Source organism: Rhinoderma darwinii, chromosome 6, assembly GCF_050947455.1.
Source record: "Rhinoderma darwinii isolate aRhiDar2 chromosome 6, aRhiDar2.hap1, whole genome shotgun sequence".
Lineage (NCBI taxonomy): Eukaryota > Metazoa > Chordata > Amphibia > Anura > Rhinodermatidae > Rhinoderma > Rhinoderma darwinii.
Genome location: NC_134692.1, coordinates 42,968,809 through 42,992,682, shown reverse-complemented (window position 1 = coordinate 42,992,682; position 23,874 = coordinate 42,968,809). Strand labels below are relative to the sequence as shown.

Here is a 23,874-nt window from a genome sequence, read left to right as displayed (position 1 = left end):
TACAATAAAAAAAACGTTTTATGTTCATCCCACCTTCCATAAAATGCAATAAAAAGATATCAAAAAGGCATATGTACCCCAAAATGGTACTAATGAAAAGTTGTCCCACAAAAAATAAGCCCTCATAAAACTACATTACTACACTATTGCTCTTAGAATATGGCGACACCAAAACACATAATTAAAAAAAAAAGTGTTTTTAATGTGCAAAGGTAGTAAAACGTAAAATATATAAAAATGTGGTATCAACGTAATTGTACAGACCCGGAAAAAGTTATTATGTTATTCATATTGCGCAGTGAACAGCGTCAATTTAAAAGCAAAAAAGGATGTCAGAATAGCTATTTTTTTTCATTCCCCCCAAAAAGTTAATCAATAAGTTGTATGTACCCCAAAATGGTGCCTTAGAAAAAAAAACACCTTGTCCCGCAAAAAAAATGCACTCACACAGCTACATTGTCGGGAAAAGAAAACAAGTTATGGCTAGGACTATGAAAAGTTGTGGCTGTGACTATAAAAAATGGGGCTGTTCACTGATGGGTTAAACATGCTGTCTAGGATTAGAAAAAAGGGTCAGCTTTTTTTCCCCCACCAAAACCAGCACCATTCTTGTCCATGGGTTTTGCAGCTCAGCTCCATTTATTGAAAGGTGTATGAACTGCAATACCAGACACAGCCCCATGGACAAGCGTGGCGTTGTTTTGTGGGGGGGGGGGGAGCAAACCCTTTTTTCTAATCCTGGAAAACTTCTATAATGCAGTTGTAAGATCACTGCTGACAACCATATTTTGGCCATATATGTGCTCAATCTCTGACAGCCAGAAGATATTTCTATGATACATTCAGTGATCTGAATCATCAGCCAGAAGAGTTATAGGAAAATGTAATCTCCATCTGTTGTTTCTATAGGTATCATTCCCACTTTTAAATTTGTTGTAGTTTTTATAAATGCCTTCTACTTTGAAGTTTGGTCCGTCTCACTTCCACCATACAAGGACCGTGGCAATTCTATAGCTTGCACTATACAATATTGAGACATCACATTTACGCTTGCTTATTGAAGGTGACCATGTTCTATACCAGGGTAAACACAGGATTCAATCCGTAACCAAACTGGCCTGGCACTGCTGCATGTTGATAGCACAATGTCATTTTGATAAGTAGTTGAATTTGGGCTGTCACTTGGCAGCGTGCAGAAACCGTTCTCCCTTGTGATATCCCTGACGAGCCAGACAAGCAGATTAGCAAAACCGGTGCATGACACAGTACGACCACCTGTTTGTATGACTGGACTGCCAAGCATGTTGGTTGGTCAGCTTATATCCACATAATAGAAACTTAGATGTATTTCCAGCACTCACCCATATAAGCAGCTGCACCAGTAACACATTTCCCTTGCGACAAGCTAGATGCAAGGCTGTGCGTCTGTCTCCCTCTCCACAGGTTTCATTCACTTCTTCCCGGGAGCCATGTGCAAGAAGTAGGATTACTATCCTCAAGTCCTCTTCTGCTGTAGCCCTCAATAATTGCTGCCCTAAGGGCAAATCTCGACAGGTCAGGGGTGCTAAGAAAAGTTTCTGCTCATATTTTGCACGAATCCAGCGTTCCTTTTCCTCCCTGGTGGAAAGAAAAGCGATAGGTGAAGTCACAAGAAAATTGCATTGTAGTCTTAAATAAAAATAGAATATAGAACTGCCATGAAAGCGATATACATTAGACAATATTTTGTAGACCACAGTTTACATTTATTCATTAGTTTTTCATTATATAATGGCCACTTGATGGCACCGTTCTATAGAAATTATCTACATACAGGAAAAACATTCAATTTGCCAATATTTTTGCAACCTGCTTTTAATTATTTTCTGCCCATATACACCAATGTAGTGGCATGTCAAGATGTCCATAACACAAGGATTGTTGGACTACAATTCCCAGAATGCTGTGAACAGGCAAGACTGCTTTCTCCCATCTGCTCAACATTTAATTAAGCAGTTTCTGAGTCAATAGCAGTCGATTGGTTAATCCCTTTATGTGGATGAACCCCTCCTGAGGAGGGTAGGCCCCTGTATCATGGCCCCTGGCTGTGTTTACACTCTTAGAGGTAATCTAGTGTCAAGTTAGCTTTAATCCCCTTCTAATCCCTTTGTGTAAACAGCTTCTCTAGAGAGTAAATCTGGATTATCTTTACATGGTTTCCTGTACATGCGGAGCGACCCAGGAGCGACCCCACATCTCCCCTGGCAAGGAATCACAATGAGCTGTCAGCACATCACACAGCATCTGGGGATATATTACAGCTGCAGGTGGGATGGGCAGGGGGACAGCCCAGTAAAGACCATCAAAGCACTTCAAGTATGTTATTTAAAACTTTTACCTGCCAGAGGTGATTGGGTTTCCAAACTGAGCTAATCACTGGTGATTCGCCAATGAATGGCACAGGTAGGCAGATGATACATTTGCTCTTTTCTAAAGGAGACTTTATCTGATTCAGAAACAAACTAAGCAACAAAACAAATCCCAACACAATGAAACGTGAAACCCCCGAGGAAAGAGAGAACTAGTTTAAAGGTCCTACTTGACTGTTGCCTTTACTGCAACACACTTAGATCTTGGTATAGGTGTGGCAGGGTTTCAACATCCACGGTGGAGGGAGAATATAATGCTCCAGCGTCTACAGGGGTGGGAGCATATAATGATGATGCAATTTAAAGCAACAGGTTTTGTGGTGCAATGAGATGTAAGGCTGGGTTTAAATCTTTACACTTCCCCCAATAAGACCTCCTGGTGGCATCAGGGAGAAAATATAAATCCCAGCTATTCCCCATAATAAGTCTTGAAATACAAAAAAACTATTTTTGCCATAATGTAGACCAAATCCATTTCTATGCAAACCAGATAACAATAAAATCCAATGGATCTGATCATTACAATCTGCTGGTTCATAGAAAATAACACGTAAAACCCCAAGATGATTTTTTTTTTACACTTACTACATTTGTAATTTTTTACTTTAAGGCATGTTCACACGATTTTCAGGCATATTTCGGAGAGAGTAAAACATTTGTATTACGCTCCAAAATACACCTGGAACAGTTTCCCGTTGACTCAATGGAAAATACACTGTGTAGTTCATATGAAGTTATATTTCGTATTTTTACGTTACTGATAAAAAAAACACCTCGTACAAAATAAGTGACGTGTTACTTCTTAAAGCATTTTACAAGCCGCTTTCCATTTCCATTCGCAATTTGACAATACGACTCAAAAAACACCTAAAAATACGCTTCCAAAACGCTTGCAAAAATTAAAAACGCTTCAAAAACTTTTTCTGCCTCAAATATATGCCGTGTGAACATAGCTTTAGACGTCCGTACAGTATTTATGGTCAGTAAATACTGCACGGACAGGCCGCGGAGTGTCATCCGTGCTCACAGTAATTAGTATAGGAGCACGGTCAGTAAATGTGAAAAATCGGATGTCTTATTTCTTGCGGCTCATTTCCACGGCCCGGACACACACCCGTAAATATACGGGAAGGTGTCCGTGGCTAAGAGAAATGAATATGACAGTATTTTATCCGAATTACGGATTCTTAATTGAGGATAAAAACTACGGACATGTGCTTGGGGCCTTAGGCTGCATTTGATAAATAAGAGATAATATTGTCATAGAGTATCCTTGAGACCTATTTAAAACCATAGGTAAATCAATGTAATACCAAATGACAAACTCAGCTATTCTTCATCTTACAAAGTCAACTCTCTTACATCTTCGTATAATTTCGTTGCCGCATGAATCTAGTAAATAAGATAGTTGATGATACTTGGTGGAAAAGCAGTTTTTGTTCCGATACAAGAAGCTCACTGTAGTTTTTAGTAAAGTTTTTGAGAGACAAAACAGTATATAAAAATGTTATATCAAGTATCTATAAAGAGTGTAGGTACAGATTTCACCTGTGGTTATTGAGGAGGGGGGGGGGGAGAAATCCTAGCTGCAAGGAATTTGTACCCAGTGCCATCCTGCTTACAGCAAAGGAGAACCGAGAGGAAGAGGAGTCGGAAGAGGAGTTGGAGACAATATGAGGGGGGAAACGCTCTCTGCAGGGGGAGACCCAAGTCTATGGCACAGGAAGTGTTTTAGCAGATGGCTGGCTGAGGGCTGCATGCTTTCTTCACTGGGCTAGGTTGCTAGGGACAGAGGAAGCATGGAAGGGGCAGAAGTGGTGGGAGGTTATACATGCTACAGCGAGCAGGATCATAACTACATTATACATCTATATATTCATTCTATTGAAGAATTTAGGTATACATTTGAGTATTTGTAACTGAATAGAATGTATCTAGGAGCAGAATAGTCTATAATATATGTAAGAGCAGTGCAGGCTCTGTGTTATATTGATGTGTCACTGACTACTCTTAGCCGCCTGCCCTGCAGCAGTCCGGAGCTCACTTACAGAGCATACAGGAAGGTGGGAGGAATCCGTGGATTTATGTACTTACAGGGGCTCTGCACATAAATATCCCAGAGGTGCCTGATCAATAAAATCAGTGTTTTACCAACCTGCGGAATGTTTTATGGAGCTCAGAGAACAGCAGAAACATTGATGATTAAATAAAGCAAATCTATTAGCCTTATTACAGGATAGTCAGGATCTTCTGACACATGTACATGACATAAAACAAGCTGCACACTTCACTTAGTCTAGTATTCCGCATAGAGGATGCAGAGACATACCAGTCATATGCCTGAATATTTTACCACCCATACAAGATAGCAGTAGATCAACAAATCTTGTATATGTTATAAACAAGTCTAGAATAGCGTATGTGGACCTGGACAACTATATTATATTTATATCTCCAATGTATCTATAATAATAAAGAAGTAACTTTACAAATAGTTTTGATAACAGAGGACCTGTTATCTCTTTTGACATGTCTAGTAAATACTTGTATTCCTCATGAAATAATAATTCTGGAGCATCATTTCTTTGAACTCTACACTCTACATTGTTCCTCTGTTATTCCCCGTAGAAATTTATGAATAAATTTACAACTGGTTGTTAACAGATTTGGGTCTGTCCCTAACACAGACTGAAAACGTCCAATCAGTGCTGACAGAGTGAGACTGAGTAGGGCACGTCCCTTAGACGAGGGCAACGGTAACACCCAGTAGTCAATTTATTCATAAATTTCTAGGAGGAATAACAAAGGAATGGCACATCGCAGGGTTCTAAAAAATATGCTACAGAATTGTTATTTCATGGGGAATACAATAATTAACTAAACCGGACATGTCAGGAGAGGTGAAAGGTCCTCTTTAAACATCTCCTATTATTCTGTGTATACAGCTTCTATACAGACCCATGTGTCCCCAAAGGATATAAAATAAGCTTGTGAGACTTCTAAAGTCAAATATTACTCCCTTCCATCCGCCTCTTGCTAACCTACCCACTAGAAGGGGCATTCCAAAGTACAAGAAGAGCCTTTTGTTTGTAAGTTAGCAAGAAGCAGGCGTCAAATAGTAGTAACACGTGACTGCCAGATCAGACTATAAAGGGGTTGTTTATAGTCTGTAACCATGGGTACCGGGATTGTATAAAAGTTGTATGCACAAAAAAGTAGGATAGTTTTAATCAAGACTATTTACAAAGTTGCTTCATTTTATTCTTACGTTAGATGCACTTAAAGAGGCTCTGTCACCAGATTTTGCAACCCCTATCTGCTATTGCAGCAGATAGGCGCTGCAATGTAGATTACAGTAACGTTTTTATTTTTAAAAAACGAGCATTTTTGGCCAAGTTATGACCATTTTTGTAGTTATGCAAATGAGGCTTGCAAAAGTCCAAGTGGGTGTGTTTAAAAGTAAAAGTCCAAGTGGGTGTGTATTATGTGCGTACATCGGGGCGTTTTTAATACTTTCACTAGCTGGGCGCTCTGATGAGAAGTATCATCCTCTTCTCTTCAGAACGCCCAGCTTGTGACAGTGCAGATCTGTGACGTCACTCACAGGTCCTGCATCGTGACGGCCACATCGGCACCAGAGGCTACAGTTGATTCTGCAGCAGCATCAGCGTTTGCAGGTAAGTCGATCTTACCTGCAAACGCTGATGCTGCTGCAGAATCAACTGTAGCCTCTGCTGCCGATGTGGCCGTCACGATGCAGGACCTGTGAGTGACGTCACAGATCTGCACTGTCACAAGCTGGGCGTTCTGAAGAGAAGAGGATGTTACTTCTCTTCACAGCGCCCAGCTAGTAAAAGTATTAAAAACGCCCCGATGTACGCACCTAATACACGCCCACTTGGACTTTTACTTTTAAACACACCCACTTGGACTTTTGCAAGCCTCATTTGCATAATTACAAAAATGGTCATAACTTGGCCAAAAATGCTCGTTTTTAAAAAATAAAAACGTTACTGTAATCTACATTGCAGCGCCTATCTGCTGCAATAGCAGATAGGGGTTGCAAAATCTGGTGACAGAGCCTCTTTAAGCATTAAAGAAGCACTCCAGAATGGTTTGCTTATATAGTGCAGCATACACTTTTATTACAGAATAATGTAGAGGTTTTTGGGTTTGCATGGGGAATACCTGTTTTAGTTGATGTGCCATTATGGGTTGTCTGCCATCTTGGTTCCTTCTACCCCTTTAATATGGTTCCCCTAATGCAGCCTACATTTCCCATCATGTCTCTGGCTTTGCAAAGGAAGTCTCATCACACTGCACTTGCTCTGCTCTGAGTACTATCTTAGTGCAGCAAGTGATCGATCAGTCACAAAAGAACTTCTGTCCCCTAACGGTAGAGTCTCAGTGTATTCCTATTTAATGCAGCTTCACACTGCTCTCCCTGCCTCCTGCTCGTAAATATTTCTCTGTCAGTTTTTACACAGGAGACAATGACCTCCAGTCTACACATGAGAGCATGGTCTATTTTGGTGGGCTGTCTTATAACACATGACACAGCCACCCATAAAGAAAGGGTTCAAAATGTATAGATGCAACTGTGCTGGGAATAAACAACTTACACTGCTAGAATATTGCTGGTGAGTTAGCATCATATATGAAAAAAAAATTATAATTTGCCAGAATGCTTCCTTAAATAAATTGGTTGAAAAGGTGGACTAATCCTTTAAATTCAGACTGGAGTGTAACCAACAGATCTGGAGTTATAGTACAAGATTATGCTTAAAAAATTACAACATGCCTTGGATTTTTGGATTGTTATTATTATTTTTTGTTATTGTCACTTGAGAGACATACTATCGAGTATATGATGTAAACGGAAGAGGACCAATCTATTCATTTATCTCAGGTGCTTTGACTTTCTAAATCCATGCAAGCACTAAAATGACAAACATGTCGTGGGGAATTTGTAATACATAAGAGTTATACTATATTACAGAAGGTAATCTCTAAACACTAATTTATTTTTATGACGATGGCTCCTAAGTCCTGTGACTACAAATAATACTTATGTCTCTTCTGACAGGCAGTTCCAGGTATCTACTTATGGAAGACTTATTTGCACTCCCCAAAAACACATGTCGGGAAAAAAAAGGTACATTTTTATCTTGATTTTTATTCTTTTATTCCAACCCCAACTACCCCCTTCAAATAATTCAAAGTAGTGAGGGAGGCTGCAAGGAATCTCTGTAGCATTTCTGAGAGAGCGCGCAGGAAATTGGGCAGCTCGTTAGAGAAGCACAGAACCAATCAGGACAAAATTATGCAGTCATGTAAGAAATAATATCTATTAGGCTAATTTAATCAGTGCATACTTTACAGATGGATTAGAATGCAGAATCCAATTATATCAGACATTGCGGCTACAGTGGACTTGTAGCCCTCATACGGGAGATGGGGACAAAAGGTAGGGGGAGGCAAACATTAGGGGTCTACGCAGTATGGGCAAAATAAGCCGTAGATTGGGTTTATAGAGGAGTTTAAGAGGAGATTGTAGAGAAAGGGAAAACCCTTTAAATACAAGATCCTCAATCACAGAGAAGATTAAACACATATACTTTTATATATTTGTATTCAGTCAGTCAAGATAATCTGTAAAGGTCAGCTACTCACCCGTAAGTGTAAAAACTATTAGGCCCTATTCACACAGCAGGGATAGTCGGCTGTGTGACGTCACACGGCCGCAGTAAAAACAATAGACTCCCAAATGTGGCTGATTTTTTGACGGCCCTATTATGGGCCGTTCTCACGGCTCCTATAGACGTCTATGGGACCATGTAAAACACGGCCGTCACTTAGATGTGATCCGAGTGACGGCTGTGCTTTCTGCCACTCGCTCTCTCCTCCTCCTCACAGTGCGAAGTGCATGTGAGATTTTTTTGCTGTATGTAGTGCCACAGCCCCCTTGTAAATAGCACCCCCTGCAGAGGGCACCCCCCTGTAGAGAGCGTCACTGTAGCTCCATGTAGGAGCGGAATCCCTCTGGCCGGGATTCCGCTCCTAGATGGAGCCACTGACATCACTATCCATATATGGACTGTAACATCAGGGGCAACTGCTGAAGCGGAATCCCCGGTCACAGCGTTGCTGACGCTGTGGCCGGGGATTCCACTCCAGGAGAAGTCCCTGACGTCACTATCCATATATGGACAGTGACATCAGGAGCAAATCCTGAAGCGGAATCCCCGGCCACAGCTTTGCGGACGCTGTGGCCGGGGATTCTGCACCAGAAGAAGTCCCCGACGTCACTATCCATATATGAACAGTGACATTAGGGGTAACTCCCGAAGAGGAATCCCCGCCAGAGGGATTCCGCTTCTACAGGGAGCTGCAGTGACTATCTACAGAGGTGGGGGCGGTTCCATCTACCAGGGGTCACTGTGGCACTTCCATCTACCAGGGGTCACTTTGGCACTTCCATCTACCAGGGGTCACTGTGGCACTTCCATCTACCAGGGGTCACTGTGGCACTTCCATCTACCAGGGGTCACTGTGGCACTATCTACCAGGGGTCGCTGTGGCACTATCTACCAGGGGTCGCTGTGGCACTATCTACCAGGGGTCGCTGTGGCACTATCTACCAGGGGTCGCTGTGGCACTATCTACCAGGGGTCGCTGTGGCACTATCTACCAGGGGTCGCTGTGGCACTATCTACCAGGGGTCGCTGTGGCACTATCTACCAGGGGTCGCTGTGGCACTATCTACCAGGGGTCGCTGTGGCACTATCTACCAGGGGTCGCTGTGGCACTATCTACCAGGGGTCGCTGTGGCGCTATCTACCAGGGGTCGCTGTGGCACTATCTACCAGGGGTCGCTGTGGCACTATCTACCAGGGGTCGCTGTGGCACTATCTACCAGGGGTCGCTGTGGCACTACCAGGGGTCGCTGTGGCACTATCTACCAGGGGTCGCTGTGGCACTATCTACCAGGGGTCACTGCGGCACTATCTACCAGGGGTCACTGCGGCACTATCTACCAGGGGTCACTGTGGCACTATCTACAGAGGATATCAACATCTGCGATTGCTGTCTGAATCGCCGAGAAATTACTCAAAGCTGCAGTACACGTTTCAATGGTTGTAAGGACATGGCAGCAAGTAAAAAATAACAGAGAAAAGCCAGAAACCAATGCAAAGAAGTTTAGGGATCAAAGCTCCCTATACACTGAAAGCCAGAGAAAACGGTGACTGGGAGATCATGTGACCTTCCTGTGGGTGTTTTTAGTCGGTTGGGACCCAATAAAATTGACAAATTAAATTCATCCGTTTTTAAAACGGACAGTGAAAAACTGATGCAAAATGGGTCACAATCGGCTGTTAAAAACAGAAACACGGCCCGGAACAGAAACGGAACTGTTGCAAAACGGCCGAGAAAAATAAATACACGAGGGCCCAGTGTGGCACCATAGACACTGCAATCTGTTTGTGTAAAGTCAGTGGGGGCAGCCGGGCCACACAAGAACAGACAAACTGCTGGGAGGGATCATTGATATAATCTTATAAGCACTGTGTTTATGAGAGGTGACTGCAGATATAAGGAATCACAGAAATCTAGTGCCTACTTTCTATATCCACAGGCCAGAGCTACTCAACTGAAACAATTTGATTTGAGGTCAAATGGTCAACTTGATCACTCGAAGTATAGTGATCGAATGATCAAACAGTGTTTGTAGCCATATCATTATATATGACATGACAAATAGGTTCTGCTAGGTTCATCAAAATGGGTGATTAAATGGGAAATAACCACTGTGCAACTACCCAAGTACCCATGCTTTTTCTTGTGCTACTCTGGGCCTTTGCAGCAAATCGAATGCTTTATGCCAGTTAACCTGAAAAACAGTACTACCATCATCTAGCAAGTGGAATGCGGGCATGTATTCAATGCTTAGTATTTGCTGTAGAACTGACACATAGGTTATACGCACTGTACAAATAGAAAGCCATCTAAACTTGGTTAAGACAGACAGAAGATGGACCGAAATGAAAGCTCTGCAAACACAAAATATGGAAACGGTGCACAGAGAATTAAATAGGATAATGCTATAAGGTGCCACACTATTCAATGCCTCATAACCCAATGTTCTGCTGTCCTAGTAGGGCGGCGGTGGCATCACTCGGTTAAAACCGAATCTGTCCTCAGGAAGGAGATACAGTTGAATGGAATGGTGGAGCAGGGAGCCGTGAGCCCCCTGTGACGCCTGCCCTGAGCGGCTTGGCACAAGCAATGTAGTGAAGTCATCGCACCTGCCCACGCCAAGCCAAACACAGCACAGACAGACAAACAGACAGAGGAGACCTGCAGAGAAATCTCCTCATTTATTGTAGGAACGGGGCTAGTTGAGTATTTTTATTATTATTAGGAGGCACTATGGGGGAATCATACTGTGTGTGTGTGTGTGGGGGGGGGGGGGCACAATTGAGGCATTATTCTGTGTGTGGGGAACTATGGGGGCTTTATACTGTGTGGCAAAACACTACGGGTGAATTATACTGTGTGGGGGGGCACTATTGAGGCATTATTCTGTGTGGGGGAATCTATGGGAGCTTTATACTGTGTGGCGGAACACTATGGCTGAATTATACTGTGTGGGGAGGCACTATCGGGGCATTATACTGAGTGGGGGGGGGGACTATGGGGTTATGATACTGCTTGGGGAGGAACTATGGGGGCATGATACTGTGTGGGGGACATTATATTGTGTTGGGGAAACTATGGGGTTATGATACTGCGTGGGAAGAAACTATAGGGGGGCACTATTGAGGCATTATTCTGTGTGGGGGGGGGGAGTTATGGGATCTTTATATTGTGGCGAAACACTATGGCTGTGTGAGGAGGCACTATGGGGGCATTATAATGTGTGGGGGGCATTATTGAGGCATTATACGGTGTGGGGGAAACTATGGGGTTATGATATTGCATGGGGAGAAACTTTGGGGGCATGATACTGTGTGGGGGGGGGGGGGAACTATGGGGGCATTATACTGTGTGGGGAAGCACTATGGGTGAATTATACTGTGTAGGGGGGCACTATTGAGGCATCATACTGTGTGGGGGAACTATTGGGGCTTTACACTGTGTGCCGAAACACTATGGGTGAAATATACGGTGTGGAGACGCACTATGGGGGCATTATACTGTGTGGGGGGCATTATCCTATGTGTGAGGGACACTATGGGGACATTATACTGTGTAGGAGAAACTATGGGGTTAAGATGCTGCGTGGCGAGGAACTATGGGGGCATGATACGGTGTGGGGAGGCCCTATTGAGGCATTATTCTCTGTGGGGGGAACTATGGGGGCTTTATACTGTGGTGAAACACTATGGGTGAATTATAATGTGTGGAGAGGCACTATGAGGGCATTATACTGCGTGAGGGAAACTATGGGGTATTGATACTGCGTGGGATGGAAGTATGGGAGCATGATACGGTGTGGGTAGGCACATTATTCCGTGTGGGGGGAACTATGGGGGCATTATACTGTGTGGGGGACATTATCCTATGTGTGAGGGACACTTTGAGGGCATTATACTGTGTGGGGGCATTATCCTATGTGTGGGGTAAACTATGGGGTTATTGCATGGCATTATACTGTGTGGGGAAATTTAATAAGACTGGTGTGTCATATACCAGTCTTATAAGAAACAAACTGGAGTAAGAAGCAACAAAGTTATTAGGCACATGCTTTTTAATAACTATGCCACATCTTTGGCTGTCTGTGCGCCATTTAATGAAATCTACACCAGCCAAGAGCTGGCAAAGATTTGACAGTTTCTAGTGTAAATTAGGCGGGCCGTGGGTGACCAAGACCCCTTCTGCTAAGCTCTTCTCACTTTTTGGGGCAAGAGTGGCGGAAACGTCCCAAAAAACAAAATTTGTGTGTATGTACAGGAATTGGGTGAGGTTAGAGGATTAACTTAACAGTAAAAAAAAAACTTGTCATGCTGCTCTGCACATGCCGCCTGAGCTGTCCCTCTTTGCAATAGTTAAAAGTTGAGAGACATGCTATTGTATTTTTTTTAGGTGTAGTGACAGTTTCATCTTGATTATTTATTAAATAGTTGTACGTTTGACACTAGTTACCTGATACTACACACATGCATAATACAGTTGTATGCCCATATCCTTGCCTAATTTGGACAACGCAACAATATGAAATACCCCTTTTTTCTCCTTCAAATTTCAATTAATTTGGTATAAAATGCAGTCTTTGCTGATGTATATAACAGAAAGCATACATTTTGCAAAGATTTTTCTATCCAGATTAAACCATAATACAGAGTGGCAAGAACGTATTAAAAGCGTAAATGTCTGCAGTGCAAAAAATCACCACCAGATGGCACCTGCTTCATACATGCAAACATTTAGCACTAGTTTTATTCACTCACTTTCCAGGAAGAAAATACATATGAAGTTCCCCTGTTTAGTTTTCAACTTTCTCCATATAATTTTTTCTTACAAATTGTATTTTAGTTATAATATTTACTAGTTCAAAACCACTAGTAAACAATTGGTAATATGCAGCTAGACCACAAAAGACAAACAGTGGATAGATAGATATATATATATATATATATATATATATACACACACATATACAGTGCCCACCAAAAGTTCCAGAATACCCTCATAACTTTTGAGCAACTCGAGGTAGAGGGTTGAAATTTGGTGTGATTTAATGGGGTCATAAAATCTATCAGTTAACACCCCAAAAAAACACCCCACCCCCTTGGGGGCGGTAGGGGCAACAAAATATTAAATGGCATGGGGGGTCAAGTGGGGGCTCATTTGAAAGCTCTTTTGATGCTGCAAATAATTTTGAGATAGGATTTTTTTTCGCTGTGATATTTAAGGTTAAAGTTATCATCTTCATTATCGGCTATCGCCGGTGTTAGCATTACCCAAAATGTACCGTGCGGGTAAAATCCTAAATGTGTGTGGGCGCGTGTAGGTGTGTGTGTGTGTGTGTGTGTGTGTGAGCTTGGGAACGTCACATCAAGGTGACTTTAAATTACGTATTACAATCGGCCTCAGCGATACAAAATGGACCTGGTCTACGATTGTAACATGATTTCATGTGTACATTTCGGTAGTCGCTTGTTGTGCTCCACTCGACAGATGTATGAGGATTATCATGTACAGTGAGCAGAACATCTAAGGCTTTTTCATCATTACTCGCATGTTTGGGTCTTCCGGATCTTGGTGCGTCTTTAATTGAACCGGTTATTTCGAAACGATGAACAGTTCTTTTAACTGTTGACAATGAAATTGGATCACGGATAGGATAAGTGGCATTGAATGAAGCCGCTACTTCTCCATAGGATCTTATTTTTTCTTCGCCACACCCTCTCATCAATAAAGTGATCCTTTCCGTTTCGGTCAAATGCATTTTGTGATAGGACAATAGAAATGTACAAAAATGAAAATTACTCCCAGAATTAGCGCTCTCTGAAATTCACAAGCGACTACCGAAATGTGTACACATGAAATCATGTTATAATCGTAGACAAGGTCCATGTTGTATCGCCGAGGCCGATTGTAATAATACGTAATTTAAAGTCACCTTGATGTGACATTCTCAAGCTCACACACACACACACATTTAGGATTTTACCCGCGTGGTACATTTTGGGTAATGCTAACAGCAGCGGTAGCCAATAATGAAGATGATGACTTTAACGTTAAATATCTCAGCAAAAAATAAACTTCTCTCAAAATTGATTGCGGCATTGTTTTTGTATTGAAACAAGCTTTCAAATGAGCCCCTAATCGACCCTCGTGCCATTTAACATTTTGCTGCCTCTGCACACCCCACTGCCCCAAGGGCGTGGGGGTGTTTTTTTTGGCGTTAACGGGTAGATTTTATGACCCCATTAAATACCACCAAATTTCAACCCTCTACCTCGAGCCGTTCAAAAGTTATGAGGGTGTTCTGGAACTTTTGGTGGGCAATATATATGAATAGAGTTCCTTCAATTACAACCTATTACTTTAGTACCAGAGACAAAATGATCAACGATATCATCCGTACACTGTGGCTGTGACATATCATATAGGCACGGCCTGTATCTTGACAATAGGATTTATTCATTCATCAGTCATTTATTTGGAAAACTGTCCACTACTAGGAAACTCTGCATATGGACATTTTATTTCATTTGAAAATTTGTAAATTTTCTATATTTTTTTCACAGTCACCATGTTAAGTAACTTGTATTTATAAGGGTGCCGATTATCAGATTCAACATAAAGTCTACGGATTCAGACTCTGCCCCCATTATTCTGTATCTGTGTCACAAAGACCCTCGTAGTGAGGTCCAGCAACAGGAACTGGTAAAATTGTCAATAATTTTAGTGGGTTCACAAAAAGGATGGCTTTCCGGGTAATTGTTAGTCAAAGGTAGAGCACCCCTTTATTTACAGGGATGATGGAGTGTGTGTGTGTGTGTATATATATATATATATATATATATATATACACACACACACGATACAAAAAGTCTACACACCCCTGTTAAAATGCCAGTTTTTGTCATATTACAAAGTCAGTACAAGATATATAATTTCAGAACTTTTTCCACCTTTAATGTGACCCATAATCTGTACAATTCCATTGAAAAGCAAACTGATATCATTTAGAGGGGAAAAATAAAAACCAAAAATAATGTAGTTGAATTAGTGTGAACACCATCTTATAATTGGGGATGTGGTTGTGTTCAGAATTAGCCAATCACATTTAAACTCATTTTAAATAGTAGTCAGTACACAGCCATTATTTAAAGTGCTTCTGAGTAACCCCATATAAAGTTCAGCTGTTCTAGTATGATTTTCCTGACATTTCTTTGTTGCATGTGACAGCAAAAGCCATGGTCCGTAAAGAGCTTACAACACATCAAAGGGATCTGATTGTTGAAAGGCATCAGTCAAGAGAAGGGTACCAAAGAATTTCCAAGGTATTAGATATACCATGGAACACAGTGAAGACGGCCATCACGAAGTGGACTACATTTGGCACAATAGTGATACTACCAAGTACTGAAGGTCCCTCAAAACTTGATAAAAAGACAACACGAAAATTGGTTCGGGAGACTACCAAGAGGCCTACAGCAACATTAAAGGCGCTACAGGACTTTCTGGCAGGTACTGGTTGTGTAGTGCACGTGACAACAATCTTCCGTATGCTTCATATGTCTGGGATGTGGGGTAGGATGGCAAAGAAGCCTTTTCTAACAAAGAAAATTATCCAAGCCCAGCTATGTTTTGCAAAGACCTTCATCAAGTCTGCCAAAAGCATGTGGGAAAAGGTTATAGTCTGATGAGACCAAGGTTGAACTTTTTGGCCATAATTCCAAAAGGTATGTTTGTCGCAAAGCCAACACTGCACATCACCAAAAGAACACCATACCCACAGTGAAGCATGGTGGAGGCAGCATTATGCTTTGGGGCTGTTTTCCTGCAGCTGGAATTGGGGCTTTAGTCAAGGTGGAGAGAATTATGAACAGTTCCAAATATCAGTCAATATTGGCAAAAAACTTGCAGGCCCCTGCTAAAAAGCTTAAGAGGAATTTCACCTTTCAGGACGACAACAACAACCCAAAGCATACCTCCAAATAAACAAAAGAATGGCTTCCCCAGAAGATGATCAAAGTTTTGGTATGGCCCAGCCAGAGTCTAGACTTGAATCCCATTGAAAATCTGTGGGGGGACCTGAAGAGGACTGTATACAGGAGATGCCCTCGCAATCTGACAGATTTGGAGCGCTTTTGCAAGGAAAAGTGGGCAACAATTGCCAAGTCAAGATGTGCCATGCTGATTGACTTTATGACAGCATTCAGTTTTTTTGGGTAGAAGTCTAAGGGTAATTCAACAAAGTATTAGTTTAAGGGTGTGCAGACTTATGCAACCACATAATTTTGTTTTTTATGTTTCCACCCTAAAAGATTTCAGTTTGTTTTTCGATGAAACTGTACAGATTATGGGTCACACTTAAGGTGGAAAAAGTTCTGAAATAATTCAACTTGTACTGACTTTGTAACATGTCAAAAACCTGGAATTTTAATAGGGGTGTGTAGACTTTTATATATCCATTTTATTTACACACACATACATATAAAAAAACACATTGCAATAGCGCTCTGCGAACGCCAACACAAACCAAATGCATTGCATCCACATCATTTTACATTACTGCGATGTTTACTTGAAAATGTGAGGTTCTTGGCGCACATTTTGATCAAATCGTGTGAGCCCACCTGCCACGACAAGGCGGCCCCTGGGATTAACATCTGCACAAAAACTGTGTGCTGAGTTTTCCATGGCTGAGCAGCTGCATGTAAGCTTTACATCACCAAGCACAATGCCAAGCCTCAGATGGAGTGGTGTAAAGCACGAGGCCACTGGACTATGGAGCAGTGGAAACGTATTCTGAGGAGTGACAAATAACGATTCTCTATCTGATAGTCTGATGGACGAGTCTTGGTTGGTGAAACGTTTTGGGGTTCAACCCTTTTGTGTTCCAGCAAGACTGTCACCCAATGCACAAAGCAAAGTCCATAAAAGCATGGTTGGGTGAGTTTGGTGTAAAAGAGCTTGACTGTCCCGCACAAAGACTTGACCTAAACCCCATGGAACACCTTTGGGATGAACTAGAATGGAGAATGTGAGCTACGCCCTCTCCCCCAACATCAGTGTCTGACCTCACAAATGCTCTTCTGGATAAATGGGCGAACATTCCTACAGACACACTCAAAAATCCTGTAGTAAGGCCTCATGCACACAAACTTATTTTTTTCCTCCCGTAAATACTGGCGTAAATATGGGTCCTTTGTCACATGTATTCGACCCGTATTCCACCAGTATTTACGGACCCGTGCCCGTAAATACAGGTCCGGTGTCACCAGTATTCCACCCGTATTTACGGACCCATTTTCTCAGCACTAATCGGCAGCCCCTTCTCTCTATCAGTGGTGGAAAGAGAGAAGGGGCAGTCCTTTCAGGCAGTTTCCGCAGCGATTGAAAGTAAAAGAAATTTACCGTGGTCTTGGTGACGTGTCCCTCTTTTGACATCCAGTCCGACCTCCCTGGATGACGCGGCAGTCCATGTGACCGCTGCAGCCTGTGATTGCCTGTTGCGGTCACATGGGATGAAACATCAACCCGGGAGGCCGGACTAGAGGAAGAAGCAGGTAAGTTAACTTTTAATACTATTAACTCCAGCGGTAGTCACTGTCCTGGGTGCTGAAAGTGTTACTGCCGATCAGTTAACTCTTTCAGCACCCTGGACTGTGACTTTCCCCTGACATCGCCTAGCAACACTCCCGTAATTACGGGTGCACACACGTAGCCACCCGTAATTACGGGAGCCCCATAGACTTCTATGGGCCTGCCCATGCCGTTATTACGGCCTGAAATAGGACATGGTCTATATTTTTCAAGCATACCGGAAGGTAACCGTGGCCAATAGAAGTCTATGGGCCCGTAATTACGTTTCGTAATTACAGGCGTTTTTACGTTAGTGTGCATGAGGCTTCAGACTTCCCAGAAGAGTGGAAACATTTAGTGGCAAAAGGGGGGGCCCCAACTCCATATGAATGCTTATGGATTAAGAATGGGATGTCATAAAAGCTTGTGTAGGTGTAAGTGTCCCAATATTTTTATCAATATAGTGTATCTCCTCCAAATTTTATACATGTCATTAGGCCAGGAAAATTTGTAAAAGCTGGATGTCAGTAGTTCAAGAGGACAGGGAGTACCAGTGAACCAATGCAGAGATCCTCACTTCAGCCAAGAACATTCTGTTGCCTTAATAAACATTTGGGACACAGTTGGCGTATTTCATCTTATTACATATGTTAACCCTATATACGGAAAATGACCTAATTATGCCATCTTGAAAGTAAAAAGGTTAGAGGATGATGATCATCAATTTGATCTTTATTGGGCATGGTGGACAATGTGGTTGGCAGATCTAGTGTGATCCTTTTGCGGAGCCATAGAGCCAGATGCCCATTTACAGCACCCACATGGGTCACCAGATTATTTATTTATGTGGGGTCTGCTGAAGCATTTTTCACCTGCCACAGTAGCATATAATACCTGGTAATATATCCAGCTTAGCAGTGTAACAAATAAATATCCAAAAATACTATTATAAAGAAATATTAATAAAATTAAACATGCTCCCTGAAATATTACTTGGCCTAACTATGCCATGTACTAATTCTGTCTGTTAAACTAGCCTGACGGCATTGTGAATACGGAATTTTGGTACACAAGTTAAATACTCCTGGGCACCAGCCCTTTTACGTCAGGACTCAAATTTCACACATAGGGGCATTTCTCATTACGGACCCTGTGTTGGAATTAATCAAGGTGAAAATTGCAATCAATCTCCCGCTGAGAGGAAAGACTGGCATACTGTGCCCACGTGACAAAGACTCTTGACTGCGGAGGCTAGTAAAACAAAAGAGAAGTAAAAAGCACAACTATGCCTGTGATGTCTGCCTTACAAATGCTAGAAAACCGTGATAAGGAAGCCATTGGGGCTCTATGATCTTTGCTTGCCATATAGCTGCACACAGAGACTGGGACCGATTACTGAGCCTGTTAAGAGGGCGCACTGAGCTGTGTTGGACTTGGCATGGTTCCTACAAGTGACTGAGTTATGGTGAGGAGAGAAATGTATATTATGGGTACAACTGAATGTAAAGACCGAGCCTGGACTAGTAAAAAGGTTCTGGGGCTTACTAAGGCCAGGTCTGCTTGAGCAGACAAAAAACACATGCCAGCAAACAAATTTTTACATTGTTTTGCCTCCAACTGGCCAGAGTGCATTATCTAGGCGACTGTCTGACCTGTGCATTCATTTACACTTAGATTTTTGCAATAACTGAAAGAAGTTTTCCAGGAAAAAAATGAAGCAAAATAAAATCCACTATTTCTCATAATAGCAATAATGGTGGGCACCTGAAAAATGATTTTATGCGGGCAGTTACCCCCTCCCACACCATGGACATAATGTTGGCCATTTACTATAATAACAATAATTAAAATCAAATTCAGTGAAGTCAGATGAACGTTTCAGCATGCATGATATATATATATATATAAAAGGGTTAGCACAGGATGGGTCTTGCGCACCCCCTCCCCATACGCAGCATCTGCTGCCCCTAGACAATCCAGCTGTCCAAACTTTATTGGCAGCAAAATGTCAGATCCGTGCGACGAGCACACGGGCAACAATCACATACAATCACGCATGACACACGGCACAGGCAATGCTTCCTAGTCGGAGAACAGCAACGAGGGCACGCTGATCCGGCACAGCCCGTCTGACTCTAATACACCTTGAGTTGCAATTAGTGGCCCTGTCATTTTCGGCCGCTGCTGCCAATTAATTAAGCCTGTCAAACGGAAAAACAGCGGCACTCACAAGATAATTAATATCGGGAGAGACGCGGCTGCTCGGAGCTGCGAGAATGTACCCTGGAGAAGAGGAGAGAGAAAGAGGAAAGACAAATAGAAACTCGAAGAGAGACAGAGACTGTGAAACAGAGACAGTTAATAGAGTCATAAGAGACCGTTCACGTGAATTACATGAGACAAGATGAACAACTGTACATAAGGGAAAAAACACAGAAAACACCAAGAGATAAAATTGGTAATGTGGCAATGAATAAACTCCTCTGGAAAGAGAATAAAGTGACGAGGCTGAAAAAAAACAAGTTGTGAAGACAGAGGAGAGCAGACAATCCGAGGGTAGAGAACAAGATACCAAAATATGAGAGGAGTGATTGGTGCCAGCAAACTGGCAGAGAAGAAAGTTAAACTGCCCTTGTTCTAATTGTTAAATTTGATGGTCCGTGGAGGGGGAAGGGGGAACGCTCTGATTAAAAGCTCCCCACGAGCCCAGCAGCCTCTCACAGTCTGGGCAGCTGCAGTATCAGAGCTGGGGAGCTTATTCATATCATTAAGCCCCAGAGAACTTAATTGAAAGAAGAGCCGGGCCTGGACCTTGACACGCAGGAGGTCAGAGTAATTGCTGCCGGACATATTTAACATTAAGATAATCAGCCTATTAATTACCCTTCGGATCATTAAATCAGCCAGTTGCAAAATGAAATTCCTGCCTCTATTACTCAGCTGAGAGACCACAGGGCCTCCACTCACCATCTATCAGTTTGAGGCTGAGCCAGCGAGAGAGAGGGGGGAGAGAGACAGTGCCAGGAGGAGAGAAAAGACAGGTAAGTGAGAAGGTGGCAGGAGGGGACCGAGGTATATAGAAGGTTATGCTGAGAAGGAAAGAAGGAATAGGGGGCACGATAGCCGATGGGAGAATATTGAAGATTCATGCTTAAGACAACATCAAGGTCAAGGCAAGAAACAGAACTTCTATAGCAGAGCCTCTCCTAAAAGACCCGTGTCTAACAACTCTCTCTTTTCAGAAATGATACCCGCCATCATCGTATAGTGATGTGCAAAGGGTTAAATTCGCACCAAGACAAGAGCTGGCCCTTGGACCAGAGTGTGGAGATCACAGCCAGCCATGAGGTCCTGATTACAGCAAGTTAACGAGGTGAGGTGACCCTGGCTGGCAGAGACAGGAGCCAGGGTAAGTAAATAGGGGAGGGCAGGCGTGGAGAGGACTGAGGGGGGGCTGCCAGCTCTCCACTTAGCAGGATAATAAAGGAAATCATCCTTGATTATCAGTGCTAATTTGGACACTGCCGGTAGCTTGTTATGCGAGCTCTGAGTAGCATTTAATTAATTCAATTGCTTGTTAATGGGGGAAGTGACATGTGGGGAGCAGATGGGTCTATGGGTCAGTTTAGCAAGAGCATTGTCCTGTCACATACACCCACCTACATTTCTCTCCCAAAACATGAGCTATATATGTCTTGTATCCACAGCAACAGCCTTTTAGATGTCGGTGTTTATTTTATTCTTTATAACATGTCAAAATATGGTACACAGACACAGAAACGTCTTAGTAAAACACCAAGGACAATGTAACCGTTTCAGATTTAAAAAAATATCAGGTTAAAACCAATAAAAATATATGAAAAGAAAAACAAAGAAACCTGGAGTTTTGAATATGCTTGAAGATAAAATTGTAGGTTCTGTGTATTTTTATGACTTGACCATTTTTTATGTTTTAACAATTTGCCATTATTTAAAGGAGTTGTCTGGATATGGGGCGGTTTATCACACTGATGACCAATTCACTTGAATAACTATGGGCAGAACTGCAGTGTTGCAGCACGGCCGCTAGACAGTGGTTGGAAGCCATCTGTTTCCGGAACCGACCACTGCAAAACTTCCGGTACCAGAGGCAGCCTAAACATCTGATTGGTGCGGGGTCCGGTTGTCGGCGGACACCCACCGATCATTCCTATCCTGTGGATAGGTCATCAGTATATAAACCACCCCATGCCCAGACAACCGCTTTAGGATACGGCACATTAAATGTAATGTGATGTGATGAGATACTTGAACATATTGACGCCTTACAAGGCTGAAGTTAGGGGCCGATGGCTAGTAGGTCAGAATTGTTGATGAGAGTTGATCGTATGAACAGAACATGACCACCCGAGCCCTACATCCCATTGTGTCACCCTGAAACAGGAGGCTGCAGGAGTAAGGATCCATAACCAGTAAATAAAAAGAACCAACACTCCATCTATATAAAAACCAACTTGTTTTTTTCATTATAAAAACACATACTGGAACGCAAACGCATTTGACTAGAAATAAAGAGGCTTGAAACTGGAGGTTTGAAACGCATTAGCTCCTCCAATATGTGCTTTAAATAAACAAATTAATATGTTTTTAGATGGATTGGAGAGTTGGATCCTGTGGATTTCCGGATATTGTTACCAGTCCAGTCTGTTGTATAACCTAAGAGTTGCATGTCAGGATCAGCAAGTGTATAGATAATATCAGCCTTGTATATCAACAGTATTAAAAAATACATTGTATAGTCACATTTTATAACTCACTGCCATTTACTGAAAACGGTGACATTTCCAAAGCCAGCACAAGTAACTTTTTACATAGTGTTGATAGTAATAGAATTGTAAGTAGCTTCACCAGGAGTGTTCAACTTTCCTTAAAAGAGGTTTTAAAAAACAAAACAAAAAAAAAACTCCTCCTTCCTTCTCAACACAAGATATCTGGTACAGGCTTTATACAGAAGGTATATAGAGAACAGGTGTGATGATGAGGTTTCAGAAAGTATTCTGAATTTAAAAATAAAACACATTTTATAAAGTTTCTGCAAATACTTAATGTTACATCTTACGAGTGATGAACCCTCACTTGTACCATAATTACAGCAAATGCTTTATATATAGTTAATGCAAATTGATCTATTTGGCCTCCTCACAAAGGTTCTTCTAGTAGCATCTTAAAACACATGTAAAAAATAACACCTGCAGTTTGAAGCGTTTTTAGTTGTGTTTTTTTTGTAAATAGTGTAAGTCTGTATGTTTCCAGGTGTAGAAAGATATATTGGAAAGCCTATGGAGAAAAATGCACAAAAAAAACCACCAAAACACTGTACCTTCCGTATGCTGCGTTTAGATGAAAACACAGCTGACCCCAAAACTGCAACAATACAAAAGAATACTGTGTATGTAGACAATTTCATATTTTTCTATAGACTCCTAACAAACATGGTCACAGCATTTGAGCCAACCCCCTTAAAAATACAGTAAAAAGATGCAGACATAGAGACACCCAATTCAACATGGCTGCTCTACCTGGCAGAGTCAGTATAATCTAAAACAGGGGTCTCAGATATCAATACACAACAATAAAGGGTTATCTTGGACGATCATGGTGATAGATGTTTTGATCTCACCACTCCTCAATGTTCAAATAGTGGCCTTTAACCCCTTCCCGCTTTGGCCACTTTTGACCTTCCAGACAGAGCCTCATTTTTCAAATGTGACATGTTTCACTTTATGTGGTAACAACTTTGGAATGCTTTTACTTATCCAAGCAATTCAGAGACTGTTTTCTTGTGACACATTGGACTTTATGTTACTGGCAAAATTTGCTCGATACATTCCGTATTTAAATTAGCCTTTTTCCACATTTAAATGTATCTGCTTGTAAGATAGGCAATTATACCACACAAAATTGTTGCTAATTAACATCCTCCATATGTCTACTTTAGATTGGCATCGTTTTTTGAACATCCTTTTATTTTTCTAGGATATTACGAGAGCTTAAAACTTTAGCAGCAATTTCTCATATTTTCAAGAAAATTTCTAAAGGCAATTTTTAAAGGAACCAGTTGAGCTGTGAAGTGGCTTTTAGGGCCTTATATATTAGTAACCCCCAGTAAGTCACCCCATTTTAAAAACGTCACCCCTCTAAGTATTCAAAACAGCATTTAGAA

At 41.9% G+C, this 23,874-nt stretch overlaps 1 protein-coding gene and 1 long non-coding RNA gene across 9 annotated transcripts in view; one reads left to right on the top strand and one right to left on the bottom strand.

The window, feature by feature from the left end:
* The window catches only part of AGAP1 (ArfGAP with GTPase domain, ankyrin repeat and PH domain 1), a 363,380-nt gene that overhangs the window by 5,609 nt on the left and 333,897 nt on the right, over positions 1 to 23,874 (bottom strand). For all 7 annotated transcript variants that reach the window (XM_075829607.1, XM_075829608.1, XM_075829609.1 and 4 more), the window contains one exon: positions 1,362 to 1,617. In XM_075829607.1, the coding sequence (XP_075685722.1) occupies positions 1,362 to 1,617 (256 nt within the window). The remainder of the gene's footprint in view (positions 1 to 1,361; positions 1,618 to 23,874) is intronic.
* LOC142655449 (uncharacterized) overlaps positions 1 to 23,874 on the top strand; it is a 136,041-nt gene that overhangs the window by 49,266 nt on the left and 62,901 nt on the right. For both annotated transcript variants that reach the window (XR_012849492.1, XR_012849493.1), the window contains one exon: positions 7,495 to 7,563. This is a non-coding gene — a long non-coding RNA (uncharacterized LOC142655449). The remainder of the gene's footprint in view (positions 1 to 7,494; positions 7,564 to 23,874) is intronic.